The 24,456-nt window shown below is 37.1% G+C and overlaps 1 protein-coding gene across 1 annotated transcript in view; it reads left to right on the forward strand.

Moving 5' to 3' along the window:
- Window positions 1-24,456, forward strand: part of KPNA3 (karyopherin subunit alpha 3) — a 105,467-nt gene that overhangs the window by 78,288 nt on the left and 2,723 nt on the right. The window contains exons 8-16 of the mRNA XM_049646882.1: window positions 419-505; window positions 869-1,038; window positions 2,368-2,412; window positions 16,498-16,629; window positions 17,590-17,718; window positions 20,040-20,144; window positions 20,236-20,307; window positions 20,459-20,621; window positions 22,719-22,813. Of these exons, the coding sequence (XP_049502839.1) occupies window positions 419-505; window positions 869-1,038; window positions 2,368-2,412; window positions 16,498-16,629; window positions 17,590-17,718; window positions 20,040-20,144; window positions 20,236-20,307; window positions 20,459-20,621; window positions 22,719-22,813 (998 nt within the window). The remainder of the gene's footprint in view (window positions 1-418; window positions 506-868; window positions 1,039-2,367; window positions 2,413-16,497; window positions 16,630-17,589; window positions 17,719-20,039; window positions 20,145-20,235; window positions 20,308-20,458; window positions 20,622-22,718; window positions 22,814-24,456) is intronic.

A 24,456-nucleotide genomic window follows, 5' to 3' on the forward strand; every position in this document is an offset into this window, starting at 1 on the left:
CTCTCCCTCTCCCTCCCTCCCTCTCTCCCTCTCCCTCCCTCCCTCTCTCCCTCTCTCTCTCTCCCTCCCTCTCTCTCTCTCTCTCTCTCTCTCTCTCTCTATATATATATATATATATATATATATATATGTTTATTTATTTATTTATTTTGAGAGAGAGAAAGAGAGCGCGGGACAGAGGCAAATAGAGACAGAGAGAATCCCAAGCAGGCTCTGCTGTGCCAGTGCAGAGCCCAATGCGAGGATTGAACTCAGCAAACCATGAGATCATGACCTGAGCCAAAATCGAGTTGGTTGCCTAATGAGCAGAGTCACACCGGCACCCCCAAGCTCTGTATATTTTGTCAATGTATTTAGTCTGAAATCTATAAACTCTTTGACATTTTATAATACCAGTATTTATTTTTCTTTATTGTAGATGCCGTACCTCTTTTTTTGAGACTTCTCCATTCACCACATCAGAATGTTTGTGAACAAGCAGTATGGGCTTTGGGAAACATTATAGGTAAGTTGGATTTAGGTTTAAAAAGACTCCAATTAAGAATCTTAATTAACTTTTTTCCTACATTGGCATAGCCATTACATCCTATGTTTCCTCTAATTTTAACGTGGGTTGACTATCTTCTTGCCTTATAAGTACAAACTTAAGATGGTACCTCTTGAAACAGATATGCAATTTGCTGTCAGGATTTTTAGGTTAAATTTGTGTTCTCCAAATCAAAATCTGGAGAAACAGCAACACTTGATGCCCTTGACTAATGGTGAGGAAACATAGAACATCAGTGTCCCAACATGAGCCATTGCATACATTTCAGACTTTCTCATCCTGAATGTAATTTTTTTTTAAATACAATTTTCATTTCTGTAGGTGATGGTCCTCAATGTAGAGATTATGTCATATCACTGGGAGTTGTCAAACCTCTTCTGTCCTTCATCAATCCCTCCATTCCCATCACCTTCCTTCGGAACGTCACATGGGTCATTGTCAATCTCTGCAGGAATAAGGATCCCCCACCGCCTATGGAGACAGTTCAGGAGGTAAATGAAGAATTGCAAAGCCCAGATGGTATATTTTCCCTATGTTATGCTTTAGAGTTTCATGCACAGGGAATGAAATAATGCATATACTGATTTCATTGCAGGTATGAGATTTTTTAAGTAACATATCATATTTAATTTTTGACTCCTGTGAAATGGAAGTTGAGTATCTTATGGCACCTGAAAGAATATTAGTCCACCCTAATTCTTATTTTTTAATGACCGTTTTCATGAAAAGGAAACAAACTTTCAAAAAGAAAAATATAAAAGGAGAAAATCAAATCTCAGAAATTTTGTTACTACATTGCATTGTCGGTTTACTGCTAAAAAAATTAAAGGATCGCTGCAGATAAAACCTGGTGTACTTAAATTCATATGTTCTTGAATGAATTTACATTAAATCCAATTGAAATTTCCCTAGATTTCTGGTAAAATTAGTGTTCTTAAATGTGTGACATGCTTTGTATTAAATTTATTAATTAAAACAAAGTAGAAAATTTTTAATTTACATTTAATCTATAAATCTGAATATTTTAAGTTTTTAAAAATTCTATGCAGCCTTTAATCACTTAACTGTGTCAAAAAATGTTAACTCTGAATCTTTATAATTGATATCTTTCACCAGCTTCTACTGCGTTTTGCTGTTATGGAAAGGGTACTTAGTGTGATTCTACCTCTTCCCTCCCAGATTTAAAAAAAAAAAAAAAAAAAAAAAAAAGGATCTGTAAGGCCCGAATTCAACAAACTGTATACTTTGTACTGGTTGTTATTTTCTTGACTAAATCTGGAGCCAGAAACTTTAATTTGACTCAAGTAGCTTATTAAACATAGGCAGGTAAGTGAGACGACAGTTTTCAGAATAGCTTTCTTTAGGCGTGCCTGGCTGGCTGAGTCGGTGGAGCATGCAACTCTTCATCTTGGGGTTGTAAGTTTGAGCCCCACATTGGGTATAGAGATTACTTAAAAATAAAATCCTTAAAAAGTAGATTTTTTTTTTAGAGAGCTATACTGCATAGTTTCATCTCCATTCTTTCCACTTGACATTATATGTCATAAAGAAAGTTACTGAAAACAACTGTTTTTTCTTTTAAGGTACATTAATCTCTGCCAGGTTTATTTGGAAGTTTTAATCGGATATCTGAAGTATGTTTTAGGTTTTTCAGATTGAATTTATCAGATTTTCATTTTCCTAATAGAGATTCAAGCAAATTTAACGTTGTCTTTTCTTGTTCTGCAAATAGTATTTACTGTTTTTTGTATCAGTTATTCATTTTTACAAAGACATATTCATCAACGCTGTGTTATTTATTGTTTATCTTCTTTCCTCAGATTTTGCCAGCATTATGTGTCCTCATATACCATACGGATATAAATGTAAGTAAAGCAGAAGCTTAGATTTGGGATTTTGTTCTTGATGGAACTGGAAAGGTTATTTATTTTTTTAGACTTTTGTAAGTGTCAGCATATATTTTATTAACTTGTGAAGCTTCCACAATGTATAACTATTTTTCAGAAACAGGGTTAAGGTTATATTAAATTTATATCTTAAATCATCCAGACAGCAATAATGCTAACTTTGGAGAAGATTCGCATGTGTAATGTATCTGTATTATCAGTGTATTTTAAAGTATCAGTATTTATAAAGAGGTAAAATCTTTAGAAAGCACCTTCATGGGGTGCCTAGGTGGCTTAGTCGGTTGAGCGTCTGACTTCGGCTCAGGTCATGGTCTTGCAGTTTGTGAGTTTGAACCCTGCAGCAGGCTCTGTGCTGACAGCTCAGAGCCTGGAGCCTGCTTCAAATTCTGTGTGTCCCTCTCTCTCTGCCCCTCCCCCACTTGTGCTCTCTCTCAAAAATAAATAAACATTTAAAAAAATTTAGAAAGCACCTCCATATTTCTTTAAATCTCATTTGGTTCTTTTTGTTTTGTTTTTGTTAATGTTTGTTTGTCTATTTATTTATTTTTTTTTTCAACGTTTTTTATTTATTTTTGGGACAGAGAGAGACAGAGCATGAATGGGGGAGGGGCAGAGAGAGAGGGAGACACAGAATCGGAAACAGGCTCCAGGCTCCGAGCCATCAGCCCAGAGCCTGACGCGGGGCTCGAACTCACGGACCGCAAGATCGTGACCTGGCTGAAGTCGGACGCTTAACCGACTGCGCCACCCAGGCGCCCCAATTTATTTAGAGAGCGTGAGCCAGGGAGGGGCAGAGAGAGGAAGAGAGAGAATCCCAAGCAGGCTCCTCACTGTTAGCACAGAGCTTGACATGGGGCTCGATCCCACAGACCATGAGATTATGCCCTGAGCTGAAATCAAGAGTCAGACCTTTAACCCACTGAGCTACCCAGGCGCCCTTCATTTAATCTTATGATAGAATAGATATTGTCACCATTTTACTGAGTAAAAAACTGGGCCTCAGGGAAAGATTAAGTGACTTATCCAAAGTTGCAGGGCTAATAAGGATCAAAGTTGATATACACAACTGAGATCTTCTGATGGCAGATCTTGTGTGGTTTCTGTGAAACCACACTGTCTCCCAGGAGACAGTTGGAGGTACAGTGTTGAAGACCCAAACCTTTGGAGGTATAGTATTGAAGAATATCAAGTATAATTTTAAATGCAAAGGTATTTTTAGATGATTTGGTCATTACTGAGATTTACTTAAGAATTTCCTGTATATATTCTGGCAGGTTTTTTTATTAGATAATCTGAAAACTCTCCTTAATGTAGTAATGCAAAATGTTACTCTTCCATGGGGTAATATAATGAATAAATTTCAATGAATCTGGTATTGATTCTAGTGTTCATCTAGCATCGATTTGACATCTCTTGTTTCAGCTAAGATCTCTTTCTGATTTGTTACATGTTTGTGTTTTTATAATTCTGTGTTTGTTTACATACATACATAATATGAATGTGTGTATGCCAGAATTATGTGTGTAATTTGTCATTGGGGTGAAGAAGATACATCTATGCTAATGTTGCACCACATTTCTCTAGTTCATTTTAGAACTTTAAGCTCTTAGGATGGAATACTTTTGCAACTAAAGTAACTGTCCATTTGTGACATAGTCCAAAATATCATAAAAATTAAGTGAAACTTCTCTCTCTTACAAATGTGGTAAGAGGCAGATATCTAAGTAATCTGTCTAGTGATATACAGATGGAAAATGAGTAGTATTTTGTCAAGTTGAAAAGTCATTTCAGGTATATGAGGAGAAAAATATTAAAGACTCAAGAGAATACTTAGGACGTTTGGAGAACACAGGTAATTAATAACCCAGCACATTTGCTGGGGAGTTAAGTTGCAGGGTTTTGAATCCTGTGTTAAGGACTTTTGACTTTATCTTGTAATCAGTGCAGAGTCCTTGAAGATTTTTTTTTTAATGTTTTGGTTTTTTTGAGAGAGAGTGAGACAGAGTGTGAGCAGGGGAGGGCCAGAGAGAGGGAGACACAGAATCAGAAGCAGGCTCCAGGCTCTGAGCTGTCAGCACAGAGCCCAATGTGAGGCTTGAACCACAAACCATGAGAACATGACCTGAGCCAAAGTTGGACGCCCACCCGACTGAACCACCCAGGCGTGCCTTAAATTTTTTTTTTTTTTTTTTTGAGTCCTTGAAGATTTTTAAACAGAAATGATGTGCTTATATCTGTTATGGTCAAATAACTTAGAAAAGTTATGCAGGGTTTGGACTGGGGAAGGTATGAATGTTAAGTAGGCCTATTTTGCTATCATAGTAAGTCTAAAGAAGTTGATGAAGGCCTGAACTAGAGACAGTAATGGCTAAGAGAGGGGAAATTTGAGCGTTAAGAGATAAAATAAGTAGGACTTCGAGAGGAAAGGATCAAAGTGAAGGAAAAGTAAAAATTACTTTGTTTTCTAATTTAGCAGTCCTCATGGATAATAATGCCATAACCATCAGAAGGAGTAAAAAGCAAAAGGATGAGACTGGTAGAGGAAGGCAATGAGTTTATTGTAGGGCAGACACATTGATTCTGGTTTACTTGAACCATGTTGTTCATCCATAGCAGTAGTCCAAGTAGGAAAACGCAATACAGATTTGAGATCTGTCTGTATTTAAGGGATTCATGAAAATATGGAAAAGGGGCTAAATTGAATTCTAAGAAACTCTCTACATTTAAGCAATGGCAGCAAGAGAAAAAGAGCCAGGAAAGGAGTTGTTAAAACTAGAGAGATCGAAGAATAAGCTATAAAGCAAAGATTGGGGGGAAATGTGGCAGAAATCTAGCAGTTTCTGGATCACACAGCATCTTGTATACCACCTTAAGAGCCATATATCCTTTTTATGTAGCTGATGGCAGACCAAAGAATAATGGTCTAATTTGTGTTCTGGATTGATGATTCATACCATTAAGTGGAGTGTAGAGTTAAGGGGAAAGTAAGGTTGGAAAGACAAATCAATGGTGATTTTGTAGTATGGATGACAGAAAATTAGCACCAGTGTTAGAGCTCAGACATTAGGAAGACAAGAGAAGACTTGAAAATTTTTTCGATGATAACTTGCTGGGTTTGATGTGGGTGGTAAGAAAAGAGGAAGTCAGGGATAATATCCAGCTTTCTAATTTGGGTTTTAGGGTATAGGGCACAACAGAAAACAAGAATAGTAGCAGGCAGAGGAATGAAACAGCCAGAATGACCTAATTTATTAGTGAGAATGCTGGAGAAGCTGGGTTGGGGTGTGGACATTAGAAGAAAAGCTAAATATTGACCCTTAGGACTACAGAAGAAATCTGGACTGATTCAGGTTAGTCTGTGTTTATTGCTTTCTGGCTATTATGCTTCTTAAAGTTAATTTGCAGTTGCAGTGATTCTGTAGCATTTGGTTTTCCTGCCCTTTTTGAAGTTGTCCATGGCTTGACATGCCTAGACAATTTTTAGTGTTACCTAACATTTGATATAAATCTAGCTTATTTTACTGCTAGTACAAATAAAATTAATCAGTTGTAGCAGATGGGTTATGTGTAGAGACTTGATTGTTAGTGACACTTGATGATAAGTGTGTCAGGGATCCCGGAGACCACCCTCAGGCTCAGTGAATCTCCGGAAAGAATCACTGAAAAGCTGTTATGCTTATAGTTTATTACCACAAAAGGATACAGATCCATTTAGGAAAAACTCAGTTTTTTCCTTCCTACATAGGGAACGACCTAGTTCTTCCTGGCTGTGTGTTTATCTTCTGTGTGTCTCCTTTATTACTCACACAGAACACTTTACTTCTTGACACTTCTGGTCAGCAGATGTGTGGGAGTTTTCCCCACAACAACAGGCAAGTCTCTGACACCAAATGGGTTTCCTGCAATTTAATTTGATTGTGACATGGTCTATCTGGAGAGAGTGTCAGGTCCCAGGTTAAGTGCTCAGTTCTTCCAGATGACCCCAACACACGCACCCTTCAGATGCCAGTTGCAAGCCCAGGTTATCTCCTGTGCTATGACGGCTGGCTATAGATTGGAAGTTCCGACAAGTCCCCTTCCTTGGGTTCAATTAGATAAATTTGTCAAAGTGGCTCACAGAAGCCAGGGTAACACTTTAATTGCCAGTTTATTAAAGGAGATGATAAAGGATACAGATGAACAGCCAGATAAAGAGATACATAGGGCAAGGTCTAGGAGGGCCCTGAGGGTAGGAGCTCTGTCCTCGTGGAGGTAGGGTCCACCACCCTTCTGGTGGGGACATTTTTACCTACCTGGAAGCTCACTGAACTCTGTCCTATTGGAATTTTTATGGAGGTTTCCTCATGTAGGCATGATCAATTATTAACTCTATTTCCAGCCCTTCTCCCCTCTCCGGAGGATGAGGCATGGAGTTGAAAACTCCAAAACTTCTGATTAGGGCTTGGTCTTTCTGGCAACCAGCACCCACCCAGAGTCGCCTCAGTAGAACAAAAGATGTTTCTAGTGCTCTTACCACTTAGGAGCTTATAAGAGTTTAGGAGCTCTATGTTAGGGACAGGGTCAAAGGCAAATACTAGAACAAGAGAAGCTCCTAGTACTCTTACCCCTTTAAAAACTACCGGGTTTTAGGACTTCTGTGCCAGGAATCACAGACAGACACCTATATATAAATACGCTACTCATATCATATATATGTATGTGTGTGTGTGTTCATATCATATATATATGCGTGTGTGTGTGTATATGTATATGTATATATATACACATATATATGTGTATATAAATATATATTTCCTATTATTTCACAAGATTAAAATCAACAAAGGCAAAAGGCACAGAGGGCAGAGTTTAGGAGAAACCAGATGCAAGCTTCCAGTTATTCTCTCCCAGTAGAGTTATAAGGACAGTGCTTTATTTTCCCAGCAGTCATGTGTGACACATATGAACACATGAAATACTGCTAACCAGGAACCTCCTGAACTTTGGTGTGCAGGTATTTATTGGGAGTCAGTCCCAAAGGCATGGACATCCCGCATGATGGCCCTTACCTCAGGCTTCACCCTCTTCCGGAGGTCAAACTGATACAAGTGTGTCCCACAACCTCAAGCAAACTAAAAGAGGTACTCACATAAAATCACATTGTTACATAGCTATTTATTTGCCCAAGATCTGAGGTACACAACATCATTAGGCAGTATAATCCAAGAACTCAGAGGTTATCTGAAAGTTGCTGATCAAGGGCCAGTCCTTTCTTTGGAATGTATAGAATATGAGTACCTCGGGCCTCCTAAGTTACCCTTTATTGCATATAAGGATTAAATGTAAGTATATTCTTGTAACTCGACTCAGCTCTAGTTGTCTCTGAAGCATGTGTCAAGTTGACATTTCATAGATATTCCACAGACGTCTAATCTTCTAGGAAATGCTATACATGTTAATAGCATTTTTAGTAACAGTACCTAGCAGGACATGATTTGTTAGCACATTTATTGGAGTGGAGACCATTGAAGGTCTTTGAGCTGAACATAGTCTTGTTGGAAGACTTTGTGTTGCAAGAGATTGCCCTTTGACTCATATACTAGTTTTCAAGAAGATTGTTTCTTCAAAACATTAACCATGTAGAGTTGTCAGTCTTTTGCATGGGTGCATTTGTGCTTTCTGTTGTGTGTCTAGAGATGAGCTTTCCTGGAAGTTTTTAAGTACCTGAAATATTGGCTGAAGTAAAAAACTTTTAAAGCTTTGTAGCAGAGAAAAACAGAAATGAATAGTGGAAAATAATTAAAGTAGACCAGGGTTGCTGAAGACTTTGTTGGAGCATCATTAATCAGATTATTAGCTAGAAGGAAAAGAGTACACTCATTGACTATTAATAGCTGTAAGATCCAGGTAGCCTGGCATAGAAATCAAGAAAAGGGGAAACCCAAGAAAAAAGAATAAAAGAATGGCAGAAGGAGAAGGTATAAAAGAGCAGAAGCAGTTCAAATGGGAAGAGTTAACAAAAGGTAAAATTATAAACATCAGAGACATAGAGCAGCTGTTAGCCTGATAATGGAGATGAGAAAAGCAAATTTTTTTTTAACATTTATTGCAAATTTTGATGAAAACAGAAGAAGCTAGAGTGGCCTGATAATCGTGTGCTATGAGTTTAAAAGTTTTTAGAGCTTTTTTCAAATGAAATTTTCAGTGAAGACCCAGTATATTACTAAACAAAATTAAAGAGAGACTAGAGCCTGCAGTTTCAGGAGGCCTAAGACTTAGCTGAACCCACTAGTTTTTAAGATACTGTCATGGAGATCCACTGAAAATTATTCACTGACCTCAGCTTCGAAGCCTTAAATATTTCATTTTTCTAAACCTCTGTATAGTAGAAAAAGGTGGTTTTCTGCTAGTAGTGGGTGCCACATGAGGTGGGGGGGGGAAGGTTACATTTTATTTAGCAGCCTCCTAAAACACAGGCCAACTCAACTAGTACTATTTTGTGAACATGGTTTATTCAGACACACTATTATGGATAGGTATTTAGGCTGTTTCCTGAATTTTCAAATATAAATAATGTAGCAGTAAATATTCTCGTGTATTTTCATATTATTGGAATACCCTTGAGTAAATCCCTAGAAACGGAATTGCTAGGCCAAAGAATGAATGCATTGTAATTTTCTTATATACTGCCCAAACTCCTTGTCTTAGAGACTGTGCCATTTTATATTTCCAGCAGCACCCATATGAAAGTGACTTTCTCCATAGCCTTGCCAATAGCATATGTTATCACATTTAAAAATTTTGCCTATCTGATGGGTAAAAAAACTGTATGTCAGGTTTTTTTTAAATTATTTTTTATTTTTTAAAATTTACATCCAAATTAGTTAGCATATAGTGCAACAATGATTTCAGGAGTAGATATCTTAGTGCCCCTTACCCATTTAGCCCATCCCCCCTCCCACAACCCCTCCAGTAACCTTCAGTTTGTTCTCCATATTTAAGAAAAATATGTTTTGTCCCCCTCTCTGTTTTTATATTATTTTTGTTTCCCTTCCCTTACATTCATCTGTTTTGTCTCTTAAAGTCCTCATGAGTGAAGTCATATGATTTTTGTCTTTCTCTAATTTCACTTAGCGTAATACCCTCCAGTTCCATCCACGTAGTTGCAGGTGGCAAGATTTCATTCTTTTTGATTGCCGAGTAATACTCCATTTTGTGTGTGTGTGTGTGTGTGTGTGTGTGTGTGTGTGTGTGTGTGTGTATACACACCACATCTTCTTTATCCATTCATCCCTCGATGGACATTTGGGCTCTTTCCATACTTTGGCTATTTTTTTTTTTTAATAGATGAAATTTATTGTCGAATTGGTTTCCATACAACACCCAGTGCTCATCCCAAAAGATGCCCTCTTCAATACCCGTCACTCACCCTCATCTCCCTCCCACCCCCATCAACCCTCAGTTTGTTCTCAGTTTTTAAGAGTCTCTTATGCTTTGGCTGTCTCCTGCTCTAACCCTTTTTTTTTTCCCTTCCCCTCCCCCATGGGTTTCTGTTACGTTTCTCAGGATCCACATAAGAGTGAAACCATATGGTATCTGTCTTTCTCTGTATGGCTTATTTCACTTAGCATCACACTCTCCAGTTCCATCCACGTTGCTACAAAGGGCCATATTTCATTCTTTCTCATTGCCATGTAGTATTCCATTGTGTATATAAACCACAATTTCTTTATCCATTCATCAGTTGATGGACATTTAGGCTCTTTCCATACTTTGGCTATTGTTGACAGTGCTGCTATAAACATGGGGGTGCATGTGTCCCTTCGAAACATCACACCTGTATCCTTTGGATAAATGCCTAGTAGAGCAATTGCTGGGTCGTAGGGTAGTTCTATTTTTAGTTTTTTGAGGAACCTCCATACTGTTTTCCAGAGTGGCTGCACCAGCTTGCATTCCCATGTATGTCAGTTTTAATTTGCATTTCTTTTTTTAAAAAAAATTTTTAATGCTTATTTTTGAGAGACAGACAGACAGAATGGGTGCAGGGGAGGTGCAGAGAGAGAGGGAGACAGGGAATCTGAAGCAGACTCCAGGTTTTGAGCAGGCTCCAGGTTTTGAGCTATCAGCACAGAGCTTAATGTGGGGCCCAAACTCACAAAATGTGAGATCGTGACCTGAGCTGAAGTTGGATGCTTAACCAGCTGAGCCACCCAGGTGCCCCTAATTTGCACTTGTTTCTTTCTTTCTTTTTTTTAATTAGTGAAGTTGGACATTATGTTGTATATATAAGGGCCATTTTTATATCTTTGTAAGTAGCCTGTTTGTATTTATTGCCTGCTTTTCTATCAGATTTTTGGTCTTTTTCCCTTAGGTTTTAAAAGTTCTGTATATATTAAGGATATTAGCTCTTTGTGATACATTATTTCAGATATTCTCCTAATTTGTCTTTTGTCTTTGATACATTTTGCCATGCAGACTTATTTTTTATGTAATCAGATTTATCAATCTTTTGTTGAATCTAAATCCTTTTCCTGAGTTAATAAATTTTTTATTATGTTAAGGAAATATCCATAAAATCCTATTTTGAGTGTTGACATCAAGAATGAGTGTTTAGGGGCACCTGCGTGGCTCAGTCGGTTGGGCGACTGACTTCGGCTCAGGTCATGATCTCACACTTCGTGAGTTTGAGCTCAGAACCTGGAGCCTGCTTCGGATTCTGTGTCTCCAGCTCTCTCTCTACCCCTCCCCCACTCACATGTACATGCGTAGTCTCTCTTCTCTCTCTCTCAAAAATAAACATTAAAAAAAAATTTAAGAATGGGTGTTTAATTTTTCAGTGACTGTGGAGATAATCAGGATTTTTCTTAAATCTATTAATCTAACATCTAAATGATATTTCTAAAATTGAACCTTCTTTGTATTTCTTAATAATTCCACTTGATTATCATATATTGTTTTCTTAGTGTAGTATTGGATCGTATTCGCTAATGTTTTATTGAGAATTTTTGTACCAGTATTCACATAAGTGATACTGGGTCTGTGGTTTTACTTTATGCTATCTTTATTAGGTATTAATATTATATTTTTATTGCTTTTTTAAAGTGTAGGTATTAACATTGTGCTTCCTTTATTTTTTATGCTCTGAAACAATATATATAGCATTGGGGCTCTCCCATCTTTGAAGATTTGGTAGTTTTGCCCTTGAAATTTTTGGGTCTTGGTACTTTGTGGGGTTAGTTCCTTGATAATTTTCTCTATCTTTGCTATGGAAATTGACTTGCTTCAGCTCTCTGTGTCTTCTGAGATCAGTTTTTATTAACTATTGCCCTAAGAAGTTACTCATTTCATCTAGATTTCAACTCTGCTTCCATATACTATTTACTGTTCTTTTTCTAGCTCTTGATTTGGGATTTATTTATTTGCATCCTTTTAGTTGTGTTGTGTAAATTTGTAGGAATATGAAGTTTCCTTTGATCACTGCTTTACATACATCCATTATTTTCTAGTATGTGGTGTTTTCCTTGTAATTTTTTCAAAATTTATTTTTTTGGTATTTTCCCTTTCATCCAAGAGTTGTTTGTTATATGGCTCTTAAATTTCCATAACAGAAGTCTTTTTGGTTTTTATTTTATTAATGTCTATCTAACTTTTTGTATTGGAATAGTTTTATAGTATTTCTGCTTTATGTAATTTATTGATGTTTTCTTTGGACCTAACATGATTTTTATGCTCCATATGCAAGTTATATTATCTATTAGCAAGGTATAAATTTCAATATATATTCATAAGATCTGTGTCCTCATTTTTTATCTACTTCTCTCATACTGAAAATCTGTCGTGTGTGAAAATACATTACTCGTTTATTTTTATATTTTTGTCTCGCATCCTTTTAGTTTCTGCTTTGTAATTGTGTTTGCAGCGTTATTTGGTGGGTAGATTTTATAACAGTCTTTACTGTAAATTGTAGGATTTAGCTTTATAAAGCAGCATTATTTGTTCTTTGTAATGCTTTTTAGCCTAAGTTCTGGTCTACTAACAGGATTATAGCCTCTGTTTTCTGAATGTTTACTTGGTGTACCTTAGTTCATTCTTTTAATTTTTAGCCTTTTTGAATTACTTAATTTTAGATGTGTCTCTTGTATACAGCAGAGAGTTGGGTTCTGTTTTGGGAGCCAATTTAAGAACATTTTTCTGGTTTATAGGTGAGTTAAGCTTGTTCACATTGTTTGATATGTTTGGTTTTAGCTCAGTCACATTTTGTTTGATATTTTGTGTGTGTTTTATTTTTTATTTGGTGTGCTTTTTTTTCATTTATTTTGTTATTTAAGAAGGTTCATTTTGTTCTAATATTACCTTTTTATTTATACCTTTTATAATGCCCTTTTCTTTTACTATCTGGTTTGGCAGATAGTATTTTTTGACTAGTATCTAATACCTATACAATAATTGATGAGCTTATTCTGTTTTCTCTTTTGTCTTGCCTCATCCTCCCATTTTTGAATCTTTAGGCTCATGTCTTTTGCCAAATTTAGGATATTTTCTGCCATTATTTCTTAAAATATTTTTTCAGCTTCACTCTCCTTCTGCGACTCTGATGACAGAAATGTTAGATCTTCTGTTATTGTTCTACAGATCTCTGAAACTCTCTGTATTTCTTTGTGATTTTTAAAAATTTTTTTTAACATTTATTTTTGAGACAGAGCATGAACGGGGGAGGGACAGAGAGAGGGAGACACAGAATCTGAAACAGGCTCCAGGCTCTGAGCTGTCAGCACAGAGCCCAACGCGGGGCTCAAACTCACAGACTGCGAGATCATGACCTGAGCTGAAGTCGGATTCTTAACCAACTGAGCCACTCAGGCGCCCCTGTGATTTTTTTTTTTTTTTTTATTTACATTATCGTCAAGTGAACTAACATAGAGTGTATACATTATGCTCTTGGTTTCAGGAATCAATTCCCGTGATTCACTGATTACATACAACACCTAGTGCTCATCCCAACAGGTGCCCTCCTCAATGCCCATCACCCGTTTTCCCCTCTCCCCCACCATCGACGTTTATGGTTTGTTTTCTGTATTAAAGAGTCTCTTATGGTTTGCCTCCCTCTCTGTTTAAAACTGTTTTTTCTCCCTCCCTTCCCCCATGGTCTTCTGTTAAGTTTCTCAAGTTCCACATATGAGTGAAAACATATGATACTTGTCTTTCTTTGACTGACATATTTCACTTAGCATAATACCCTCCATTTCCATTCACACTGTTGCAAATGGCAAGATTTCATTCTTTCTCATTGCCAAGTAGTATTCCATTGTCTATATAAACCGCATCTTCTTTATCCATTCATCAGTTGATGGACATATGGGCTCTTTCCATGATTTGTTGTTGAAAGTACTGCTATAAACATTGGGGTACATGGGCCCCTGTGAATCAACACTCCTGTATCCTTTGGATAAATTCCTAGTAGTACTATTGCTGGGTCGTAGGGTAGTTCTATTTTTAATTTTTTGAGGAACCTCTATACTGTTTTCCAGAGCGGCTGCACCAGTTTGCATTCCCACCAACAGTGCAAGGGGGTTCCCCTTTCTCCACATCCTCGCCAACGTCTTTTGTTTCCTGAGTTGTAAATTTTAGCCACTGTGACTGGTGTGAGGTGGTATCTCAATTGGTTTTGTGCAATCTTTTTTTAAATATTTATTTATTTTGAGAAAGACAGAGCACTAGTGGGGGAAGGGCAGAGACAGAGAGGCTGACGCTGGACTCGATTCCACAGTGACCACCCGACCACCCCTGAGATCATGACCTGAGCTGAAACAAAGACTCAGACACTTAGCCTTAGCTGACTGAGCCACCCAGGAGCCCCCTCTTTGCAATCTTTTTTGATGTTTGTTTTCCTGTTATCGAGATTGGATGATTTGTATTGATCTTTGAGTTTGTTGATTGTTTTTTTCTTTCTCCATTTTACTAGGGAGTATTTCCAGTGAGTTTTAAATTTGGATTACTGAATTTTTTAGTTTAAAATGTTCTGTTTGGGGCACACGAGGGTGGATCAGTTGGTTAAGTCTGACTGTGGCTCAAGTCATGATCTCGGGAGTTTGAACCTCATGTTGGGCTCTGCACTAGAGAGGCAGAGCCTGCTTGGGATTCTCACTCTCTCCTCTTTTTCTGTCCTCCCCTGCTCGTACTTTCTCTCTTTCCTCTCAAAATAAACAGAAACTTTTTTTAAAAATTTGTTTGGTTCTTCTTTATGTCGTGTTTCTTTGCTGAGATTTCCTATATTTAGTTGGTTTAAATATGTTCACAATTGTTTGCTGAAGTATTTTTATGATAGTTACTTTAAAATCTTTGTCAGAGAATTTCAATATCTCTGTCATCTCAGCATTGACATCTGTTGACTGTCTTTTCCCTTTTGAGTTTGAGATGTTCCTGGTATGACAAGTTGTTTTCATTTGTAAGCCTGCACATTTTGGGTGTTCTGTTATGTGACTACAATTTCTATTTAAGTCTTGTTAACTGCTACTGCCACACTGGGTAGTAGACAGGCTTTGTTCACACACACCACATCTGCAGATACCCTTTAGTAGGGAGGCCTTAGTGCTGGGGTGGAATGGTAGGTGGGCTCAGCTCTCATGCACAGCTTCCTTCTGTCCCATTCTTGAAGTTGCAGTATTTCTGTTTTTTCAGGATAAATACCATTTATAAATTTTTGTTCTACTCTTACTTCCACTTTTGTTTGTGATCTGTAATGATCTATTTCCTCAAGCATCTCTTAGTTGAATGAAGCTCATCATCTAATGAAGAAGGTGTCAGCAGCTTTTTCTGAAAAGGACAGATAGTATATATTGTAGGCTTTTGGGGCTACATGGTCTCTGTCCCACTAATATGGGGTAGTTTTAAACACTTAACTCTCCTTACCACTCCTCTTCTTTGAAATCTTACACAGGCCTGGGGCAGGAGGTCCAGACAAAAGCTAGACTTTAATTTTTTCTCTTCTTACAGGTAATTTGAAATTTGTAGTCCCTGACTTCTAGTAATGCTGAAGGTGTGGGTTAAATGTGGTTTTATTTGCTCTTTTTATTGATCTCTATACTTCTTGAAAGATATGTAGATGGACTTAATTCAGATGGCATTATTTTATTTTTAGTTTTTATTTTAGAGTATGAGTGCGAGTGGTGGAGGGTGTGGGGTGGGGGAGGACAGGGGAGGGGAGAGAGAGAATCTTAAGCAGGCTCCATGCTCAGTGCAGAGCCCTACTCAGGGCTTGATCTCATGACCCTGGGGATCAGAAATCGAGCTGGATGCTTAACCACCTGAGCCATCCAGGTGCCCCTGGTGGCATTATTTTAAAAGCAACAGAATGTCTTTAATTTGCATACCTTAGTAAGAAACATCTCTGGATTTCACATGAGATAAGATCTATGCTTACATATAACCTCTTTGACTTTGAGAGAGTCAGTAAACCTGAGTCTTTCTTTTGTTTTTTGTTATTTGCAAAATCAGATGGCTATGGGTCATGGTTTATGTTCTGTGCTCTTCATTTGGGGACCTTTTTCAAGGGCTTTGCAAATAATTTCCTAAGGTTAAAATGCCAACTTAATTCTTTTATCTGTTTATTTTAATAGCCTAAACAAGTAATTATATTGCTAAACATGCATGAAAACCACTGGTATAGACAGGTGATCTTTTTGGGCTCTTCGAGACTTGAAGCAGCTTGGTATATGGTCTTGTTCTGTATATAAAGTGTTTCCTTGTGATTATTAGGTACTCAGTTTACGGGGCAGAGAGAACAACTTTTCTGCCTGTTTTTAAATTCATCTATCTGATATATAAATGCATAAGTTGGGGTAGAAGTTGTCTCACACTTCCATGTCTCATTTTTGTAAAGAGTGATTGATCTGAGGTAGGCATTGAGAGAGTACTCTGCTGCTTAGTAGATTTATCAAGTAAGCAGATACTTTTGCCACCAAGCTAAAACATAGTTTAATTACTTTTTACGTTACCACCTCTGAGTTATGTATTTTAAGCATTCAAAAAAATAACTGAATTGTAATTCTTTTTTACTTCCTGTAGATTCTCGTAGATACTGTTTGGGCTCTGTCATACCTGACAGATGGAGGTAATGAGCAGATACAGATGGTTATTGATTCAGGGGTTGTGCCATTTCTTGTGCCCCTTTTGAGCCACCAGGAAGTGAAAGTCCAAGTAAGTATTTAAACATTCTTTCTAACTTGTTTAAAATTGTGTTTGCTATAACCTGTTAACTTGAACAACCAGGGTTCAGTTCGGTCAATATGTACATATCTTCCATATTTCTCCTCTGTTTTACTGAACCTGATTTTGTTGGTCTCCAAATCTTTATCTCACCCAGATTCTTCACAGTTTCAGACTCCTACTACCCAGTTGTCCTTGAGCCCTTAGACGCCTCCTCTGAGAACTCCTTTAAAGCATTCTATTGCCATTTTAACCAGACAAAAAGTGTATCGTGTTCTTCCACAAACCTGCTCCACAAACCTGCTCCTCTCCTTTCAGTAGACCACATGGTCCAAGCTTCAAACCTTGATTCCTCCTTTCTTTTCCCCTCCATTACAAAGTTGTGTTAACTCTTATTATATAGCTTATGAATCTGTCTACTCCTTAAGTATCTAGAGCCACTGATTTAGTTCAAGACTCTTTTTTTTCTGTCCAGATAATTAGAACAGCATCCTAACTGCATTTTTTTCCTCTCTCATTTCTCCTCACTTTAGTTAGGTGTGGGTGGCTGATAGATGTTTATTCCACTTCTACCAAAGTGACTTTCTAGATGGAAATGTGTGCCCATTTCAGGCCTTTATTAAAATATTTCTGTGCTATTCATTTAGTAATAGATTAGAAATAGCTGCTGTTAAAATGAACCTTTACCTGTTAATTTTTCTTTTTTTTTAATTTTTTGAAAAATTTTTTCGATAGTTTTTCACACATTTTTCTGCGTAGCTCCATTTTTTATGACTATTGTTTAAAATTCAAAATTGCCTCTCGGTTCTACATAGTACTTTGCCTAAGAATACAGTAAGTGCTAATCATTCACCCCTTGGATTTTTACGTTTTCTCAGGATTATGAAAAATATAGAGTCAGTTTCCTCATAAACAAATAAATGTATAGAAAGTATTTTATCCCCACCCCAGACAGCAGCACTCAGAGCAGTTGGCAACATAGTGACTGGCACCGATGAGCAGACCCAGGTTGTTCTCAACTGTGATGTCCTGTCACACTTCCCCAATCTCTTATCACACCCCAAAGAGAAGATAAATAAGGTAAGGCACATAATAGCTCATTGGTGCATTTCTTTCTGTCTGTATAAACTGTCCCCTTGTTTTCTGCTGCTGTTTGTTTGATCATAATTTTCTTCACAAGCACTGTAGTTATGAGAATTATTTCAGATCACCTCTGCAGTTACTTTGTTACAAGTGTTATTTTGTTATAACCAGTGTTTTTTATTTAAATAAATTGGGCAGTAGCAAGGATCGGTAAATTAGTAGCCATGAAGTGAGCATCCATACAAAATCTCTCGCTGGATGGCTGGTATCTTTTATAAACAGATCATAATTTAATCTCCCTATGAAATTAGATTGGACCAAAAGATGCAGTGCCTAAATTGAAGGATCAAAAAAGTCTTTTTTAAAGTTTCAACTTTAGATACAAACTTATTATTAATTGTTAAATATACTTAAGTACTTCAGTCTCTTTGTATCTGCCTTATTTCACATTGCATACAATATTTAAGGTTCATCCATGTTGGAGCATGTGTCAGAACTTCATTTCTTTTTATAGCTGAATAAATATTCCATAGTACATATATACCACATTTTGTTTATCCAGTCATTTGTTGGTGGACACTTGGAGTTTTTCTACTGGTTGGCTGTTGTGAATAATGTTGCAGTGAACATCGGCATGCAGATGTCTATTTGAGTCCCTGCTTTCAGTTCCTTTGGGCATATATCTAGGAGTAGAACTGCCCAGTCATATGGTAATTCCGTGTTTAGCTGTTTGAGGAGCTGCCAAATTGTTTTCCATAGTGGCTGTACCACTTTACGTTCCCACAAGCACTGTATGAGGGTTCCAGTTCCTTTTTTTAAATTATTATAGCCACTCTAGTAGGTGTGAAATGATGTCTCATGGATTTGATTCACATTTAGTTTAATGTAGTTTTATCTGCCTGCAATGCCACCGTCCCCCAAACCAGCAGAACTGATCATTTCTTCTCTGTCATAGCTGTATTTATATAGTTGCTCAACTATAATTTGACAGTTGGATTGTTACAGAAAAGTATGTTGTCGAAAAAGTGCATTTTATGAATGCATTTGCTCCAATGAAGGGAAAGAAGCCAGAGTCTTTTAGCCTCTGGGCCAGTTATTTTTACTGTAGAAATTTCAATAATTTGGGATTTTTATAGCTAAATGTATTCCATAATTGGAAACAGAGCTGAGAAGTGAGGAAGCCGGACAGAAGTGGGTGTAGAGAAGTTCTGGCATGTGATCAATATGCTCTGAGTGAAGGTATCATGGGGGACAAAGGGTTCACATAGATGTTTACTCAGCCTCAGCAGCCATTTAGTCTCCTTAGAAGTTTTTCACCTTGAGCATTTGTGTTATTTGGATTTGGGATCATCATGGGACCCTCAAGGTAGAATCAAACTACTATCAAACTGCTGGGTTTATTCCCTCAGCATATTAGTTTAAAATGTTTCAAACCTACAAGAAATTTGTAAGAATGGTAGAGTGAACACTGACTTACCAGCTGTTAACCTCTTCCCGCAATTGGGCAAAATAAATTTACAGTTAACTCTTTCCACTGTAGAAGAGGAAGAAGAGACCGCACTTGACCCTAAAACTCCAGTAGACCTGCGTGTTTGTGACTTGTAAATCCTTAAAGGTTACAGTAAAATTTTTTATATAGACCCATCCCAGACTAATTGGACACTTAATTTCTAAATATATCTTGCAAGTAAATATTTTTACAGGAAAGCAATTCTCCTTTCTTAGAAGTAGTTTTAACAAACTTTTAGGAAATTGAGTCTCTTATTTATTTATATCTTTATCTTTTAGAGGGAGCTTAAGCACCAAAAAATGTAAGCTGCACGAGTAAAGATTTTTTTGTCTGTTTTGTTCACTGCTATATTACCATTGTCTACAGTAGTGCCTGGGGACATCTGGGTGGCTTGATTAAGGATCTGACTCTTGATTTTGGCTCAAGTTATGATCTCACAGTTTGTATGACCAAGCCCCGTGTTGGGCTGTGTGCTGACAGCACAGAGCCTGCTTGGGATTCTCACTCTCTCTCAAAATAAATAAATAAACATTAAAAAATAAATAAAATAAAGTAGTTCCTGGCTGATGTAGGCATATATTTTATTGGGTGGATCAATGCAAGGTTAGTGGGCCCACATGTTATGGATGGAAGTTTCCTTATAACGTGTTTAAAATGAGACATTCTGTGCCATCTCATTGCTTTTTAGATGCATTTCCCTAATGCAACTCAAGTGATTTTGTTATAGTTTATGTAAACTACATAAAAATATAAATGCATTAAAACTAATCTTTCAAACAAAGGTACGCTGTATTTTGTTCAATTATAGGAAGCAGTATGGTTCCTTTCCAACATAACAGCAGGCAACCAGCAACAAGTTCAAGCTGTAATAGACGCCGGGTTAATTCCTATGATTATTCATCAGCTTGCTAAGGTCAGTTATATTGTGAGTTTATCGTGTACATTAACATAACCAAGATTTTTTAATAAAGAACTCATACAATCATTTCTTTTTTAACCTTCAGGGAGACTTTGGAACACAAAAAGAAGCTGCCTGGGCAATTAGCAACTTAACGATAAGTGGCAGAAAAGATCAAGTAAGTTTGGAAAAACTGTTAGGATTGTTAATGTTGGAAAGTACACTACTCTTTTATGTTTAGGAGCTGCTGGTTGTTCATAAGCCCTGTAGTGTGTTCTTTTTGGGTAAAAGATAATTATATAAATAAACATTTTTCTCTTGTTGCCTAGGTTGAGTACCTTGTACAGCAGAATGTAATACCACCATTCTGTAATTTACTGTCTGTAAAAGATTCTCAAGTTGTTCAGGTGGTTCTAGATGGTCTGAAAAACATTCTGATCATGGCTGGTGATGAAGCAAGCACAATAGCTGAAATAATAGAAGAATGTGGAGGTAAGAGTGCATTGAAGAAAAATAGTTGAGCAGTGGAATGCTGAAAGATCAGTTCCTTTCAAGGCAACTAAGTAGAAAGAAAACTGTCAGGAAACACTGCTCCATCATCAAAGTATGCTGCTGTCCTGTATTCACCAGTTAGCATTACATGAGGGTTTTCCAGCAGGCAGCAGTCCATACTTGGGGAAAACTGGTTGTGAAGGTCATTCTGTGACCTTCCCAGAGGGTCACATTGCTTTTTAGGTAACATGAACACTCCTCTTGAAGTCACAGTGCGCGAGAGCAAAAGCTTGGGAACTGCTATGATAGAGAAAGTTATAAGCTTTATTTAATCCAGAATTTCTTAGAATCCTTGACAGTGAAACACTTTCTTCACATTATACCTGATACGTGATTCTATAGACCTTACTTTGTGAAATACTATTCCATGTTGTTGGAAAGGTTAATGATTTTGGAGTCATCTAGGTATTTCAGTCTTGTGATTGCTAGAGCTGTCTGCTGAAGTTATTACCACAGAAGTTACTTTGAAATTTTAATGAAAAAACTTATTTGAAATATTAAATATTTCTCTGATAATGATATATGAGGCATATTTTAAGGATACCTGTTCAATATGTACTAAGTTGCCCAAACCTTAATTTATTCTATTGTCTTGTTTTATTTTGTATATTTTATTGACTATTATGTATAGTTATATTGCCCCTTTAATTTTTTTTTTTTTTTTTTAAGAGAAAGTAAATGTAGTCACATCATAAAATATTCAGACTGGGGGCGCCTGGGTGACTCAGTTGGTTAAGCAGCTGACTTCAGTCAGGTCATGATCTCGCGGTCCGTGCGTTCGAGCCCCGCGTCGGGCTCTGTGCTGACAGCTCAGAGCCTGGAGCCCGCTTCAGATTCTGTGTCTCCCTCTCTCTCTGACCTTCCCCCATTCATGCTCTGTCTCTCTGTGTCTCAAAAATGAATGAACATTAAAAAAAATAAATAAATAAAATAAAATAAAATATTCAGACTGGAAGTATCTTCTTAATAACAAGAAGAAATTATCCTAGAGATGTTAAGTTTTGTCTATGGCCATGGAAGTAGATCTTCATACTCTTAATTCACTGCTCATTCTGGTTTTAAGATATTTTGAGATAATTTGAAATTAGCATTGTAGTCTAATTCAGAACTTACCCCAGAAAGTTTGAGCTGCAGAATTGTTATTCTTCAGCTTTAATCAATATAGTTGCTTCGGTCTCTGGGAAGTATACTCACAATTAGGATACACGTTTACTTAATATTTTATAATTTTGTAAAGAACTTTACATCCATTATCTGTGACACTTACATTCCCATTTTTCTGGTTTTTTATATTGCTGTTAAAAAGAAAAAAAATGCAACTATTTCAAAATAACCTAGCTAAAAAGATATTTCAAGGAAGAATATTGTTAAGGATTTAAATTTATAGACTTGTGCATCTGATGCATGGAGTAAATATATTGGGAATGTAAATGAAGACATTCTACAGTTCTGAAAACTTATTTTTCAATTTCATTGTGGCTATACAATATAAGCACCCTCTTTGTTTTTTTCTTCAAAGAAATTATTTCAAAATTTAAAGCTTTGTCTTCTATTTATATCAGTTAATCATGAAGTTTCTGAAAACATGTTTTTGTTGTTATATAAAAGTAATAGCATTTTGAAAACAAAAGGAAAGATAAAAATTACTATATGAGATAGTATGATTCCACTAAAGCAGCCTGGGGAGATCTCAGTTCAAGTTCTGTCACTAACTTGCCACTCAACCTAAAATAAACCCCTTTACATCTCTATACGATAGCTTCCTCATCTGTCAGATGGAGTATTTAGGTGTTTTTTAAACTGTCTGCCTCAGATACCAGATAATCCTTGGGGTCAAGGGTTTCTAGAGAGGAAGAAATTAGTGGGATGCTGGTCCTCCAGTCAGAGCAGCTCAGAGTTTTATCTGTATTTTAGACAAACTGTCATTTTCGGGGTGTGGTGGGAGGGTGTTGTGAGTTCTTTAGGATTTTCCATGACTAGAATGAACACAGTTTTTATTCATGTCCACTTGATTATTTGATTTTTTGTTTTTATCAGGTTTGGAGAAAATCGAAGTTTTACAGCAACATGAAAATGAAGACATATATAAATTAGCATTTGAAATCATAGATCAATATTTCTCTGGTGATGATGTAAGTATCCATTAAAGTATGGTATGCCTACATGTACGTTAAAACCTACATATACTGTTAAGTTCACTAAGAATTTTTTTTATCATTAATATGACAAGTATATACTGTATTTGGTTGTTTTTTTTTGTTTATTTTTGAGAGAGAGAGAATGTGAGCACATGCGCAAACTGAGGAGGGGCAGAGAGAGAGTGGGACACAGAGAATCCCAAGCAGGCTCTGCACCATCCGATGCGCAGAGCCCAGTGCAGGGCTTGAACTGATGAACCGTGAGATCATGACCTGAGCTGAAATCAAGAGTTGGTTGCTCAACCAACCGAGCCACCCAGACACTCCTCTATTTCTATCAGATACTTTTGAGGTGGCATTTTCCACTTATTTTTAATAATCTAAATTTTAAAAAATTAATGATTGTTTTCCATCAATCAGTTTCTTTTATTTTTTTCTTTTATTTTTTTTTTTTAAGTTTTTTTATTTTGAGAGAGCAGGGGAGGGGGAGAGAGAGAGAATCCCAACGGATCTTAGTCTCGCAAATTTGTGAGACCATGACCTGAACCAAAATTGAGAGTTGGATGCTTAACCTACTGAGCCACCCAAGCACCCCTCAATCAGTGTTTTTAAATTTTTTTTTTTTTTTCAACGTTTTTTATTTATTTTTGGGACAGAGAGAGACAGAGCATGAACGGGGGAGGGGCAGAGAGAGAGGGAGACACAGAATCGGAAACAGGCTCCAGGCTCCGAGCCATCGGCCCAGAGCCTGACGCGGGGCTCGAACTCACGGACCGCGAGATCGTGACCTGGCTGAAGTCGGACGCTTAACCGACTGTGCCATCCAGGCGCCCCTCAATCAGTGTTTTTAAATACTATGTTTGAAACTTCATTATAAGGTAAAAAATGTAAAAACAGTTCTTTGAGGGATACCTGGCTGGCTTAGTCGGTGTAAAGCATGTGACTCTTGGTCTTGGGCTTAGGAGTTTGAGCCCCACATTGGGTATAGAGATTACTTAACAATAAATAAATAAATAAACAAACAAACAAACAAAAACCCACTTTTTGTTATATTTGTAATCTGTTAAATGGGAAAAAATAGTACAGTTGACTCTTGAACAAGGGTTTGAACCACATGGGTCCACTTATATGCAGATTTTTTTCAATACGGTATAGTACTATAAATGTATTTTCTCTTCCTTATGATTTTCTTAGTAACATTTTCATTTCTCTAGCTTACTTCATTGTAATAATACAGTATATAATACGTATGACATACAAAATATGTGCTAATCAACTGTTTATGTAATTGGTAAGGCTTCCAGTCAATGGTAAGTTATTAGTAAAGTTTTTGGGAGTCAGAAGTTGTACTCAGATTTTTGACTCTGCAGGGGGTGGGGGGTTGGTGCCCCTAGCTCGTGTTGTTCAAGGGTCAACTGCAGTTACAGAAATGATGTGTGTTCAGGGGCACCTGGGTAGCTCAGTCAGTTGGGCAGCCAACTCTTGATTTTGGTTCAGGTCATGATCTCATGGTTCGTGAGTTCAAGCCCCGCATCAAGCTCTGTGCTGACAGTGCGGAGCCTGCTTGGGATTCTTTCTCTTCCCTCTCTGCCCCTCCCCAGCTCATCCACACACGTGATCTCTCTCTCAAAATAAAC

The sequence above is a fragment of the Panthera uncia genome (genome assembly GCF_023721935.1).
Source record: "Panthera uncia isolate 11264 chromosome A1 unlocalized genomic scaffold, Puncia_PCG_1.0 HiC_scaffold_16, whole genome shotgun sequence".
NCBI lineage: Eukaryota > Metazoa > Chordata > Mammalia > Carnivora > Felidae > Panthera > Panthera uncia.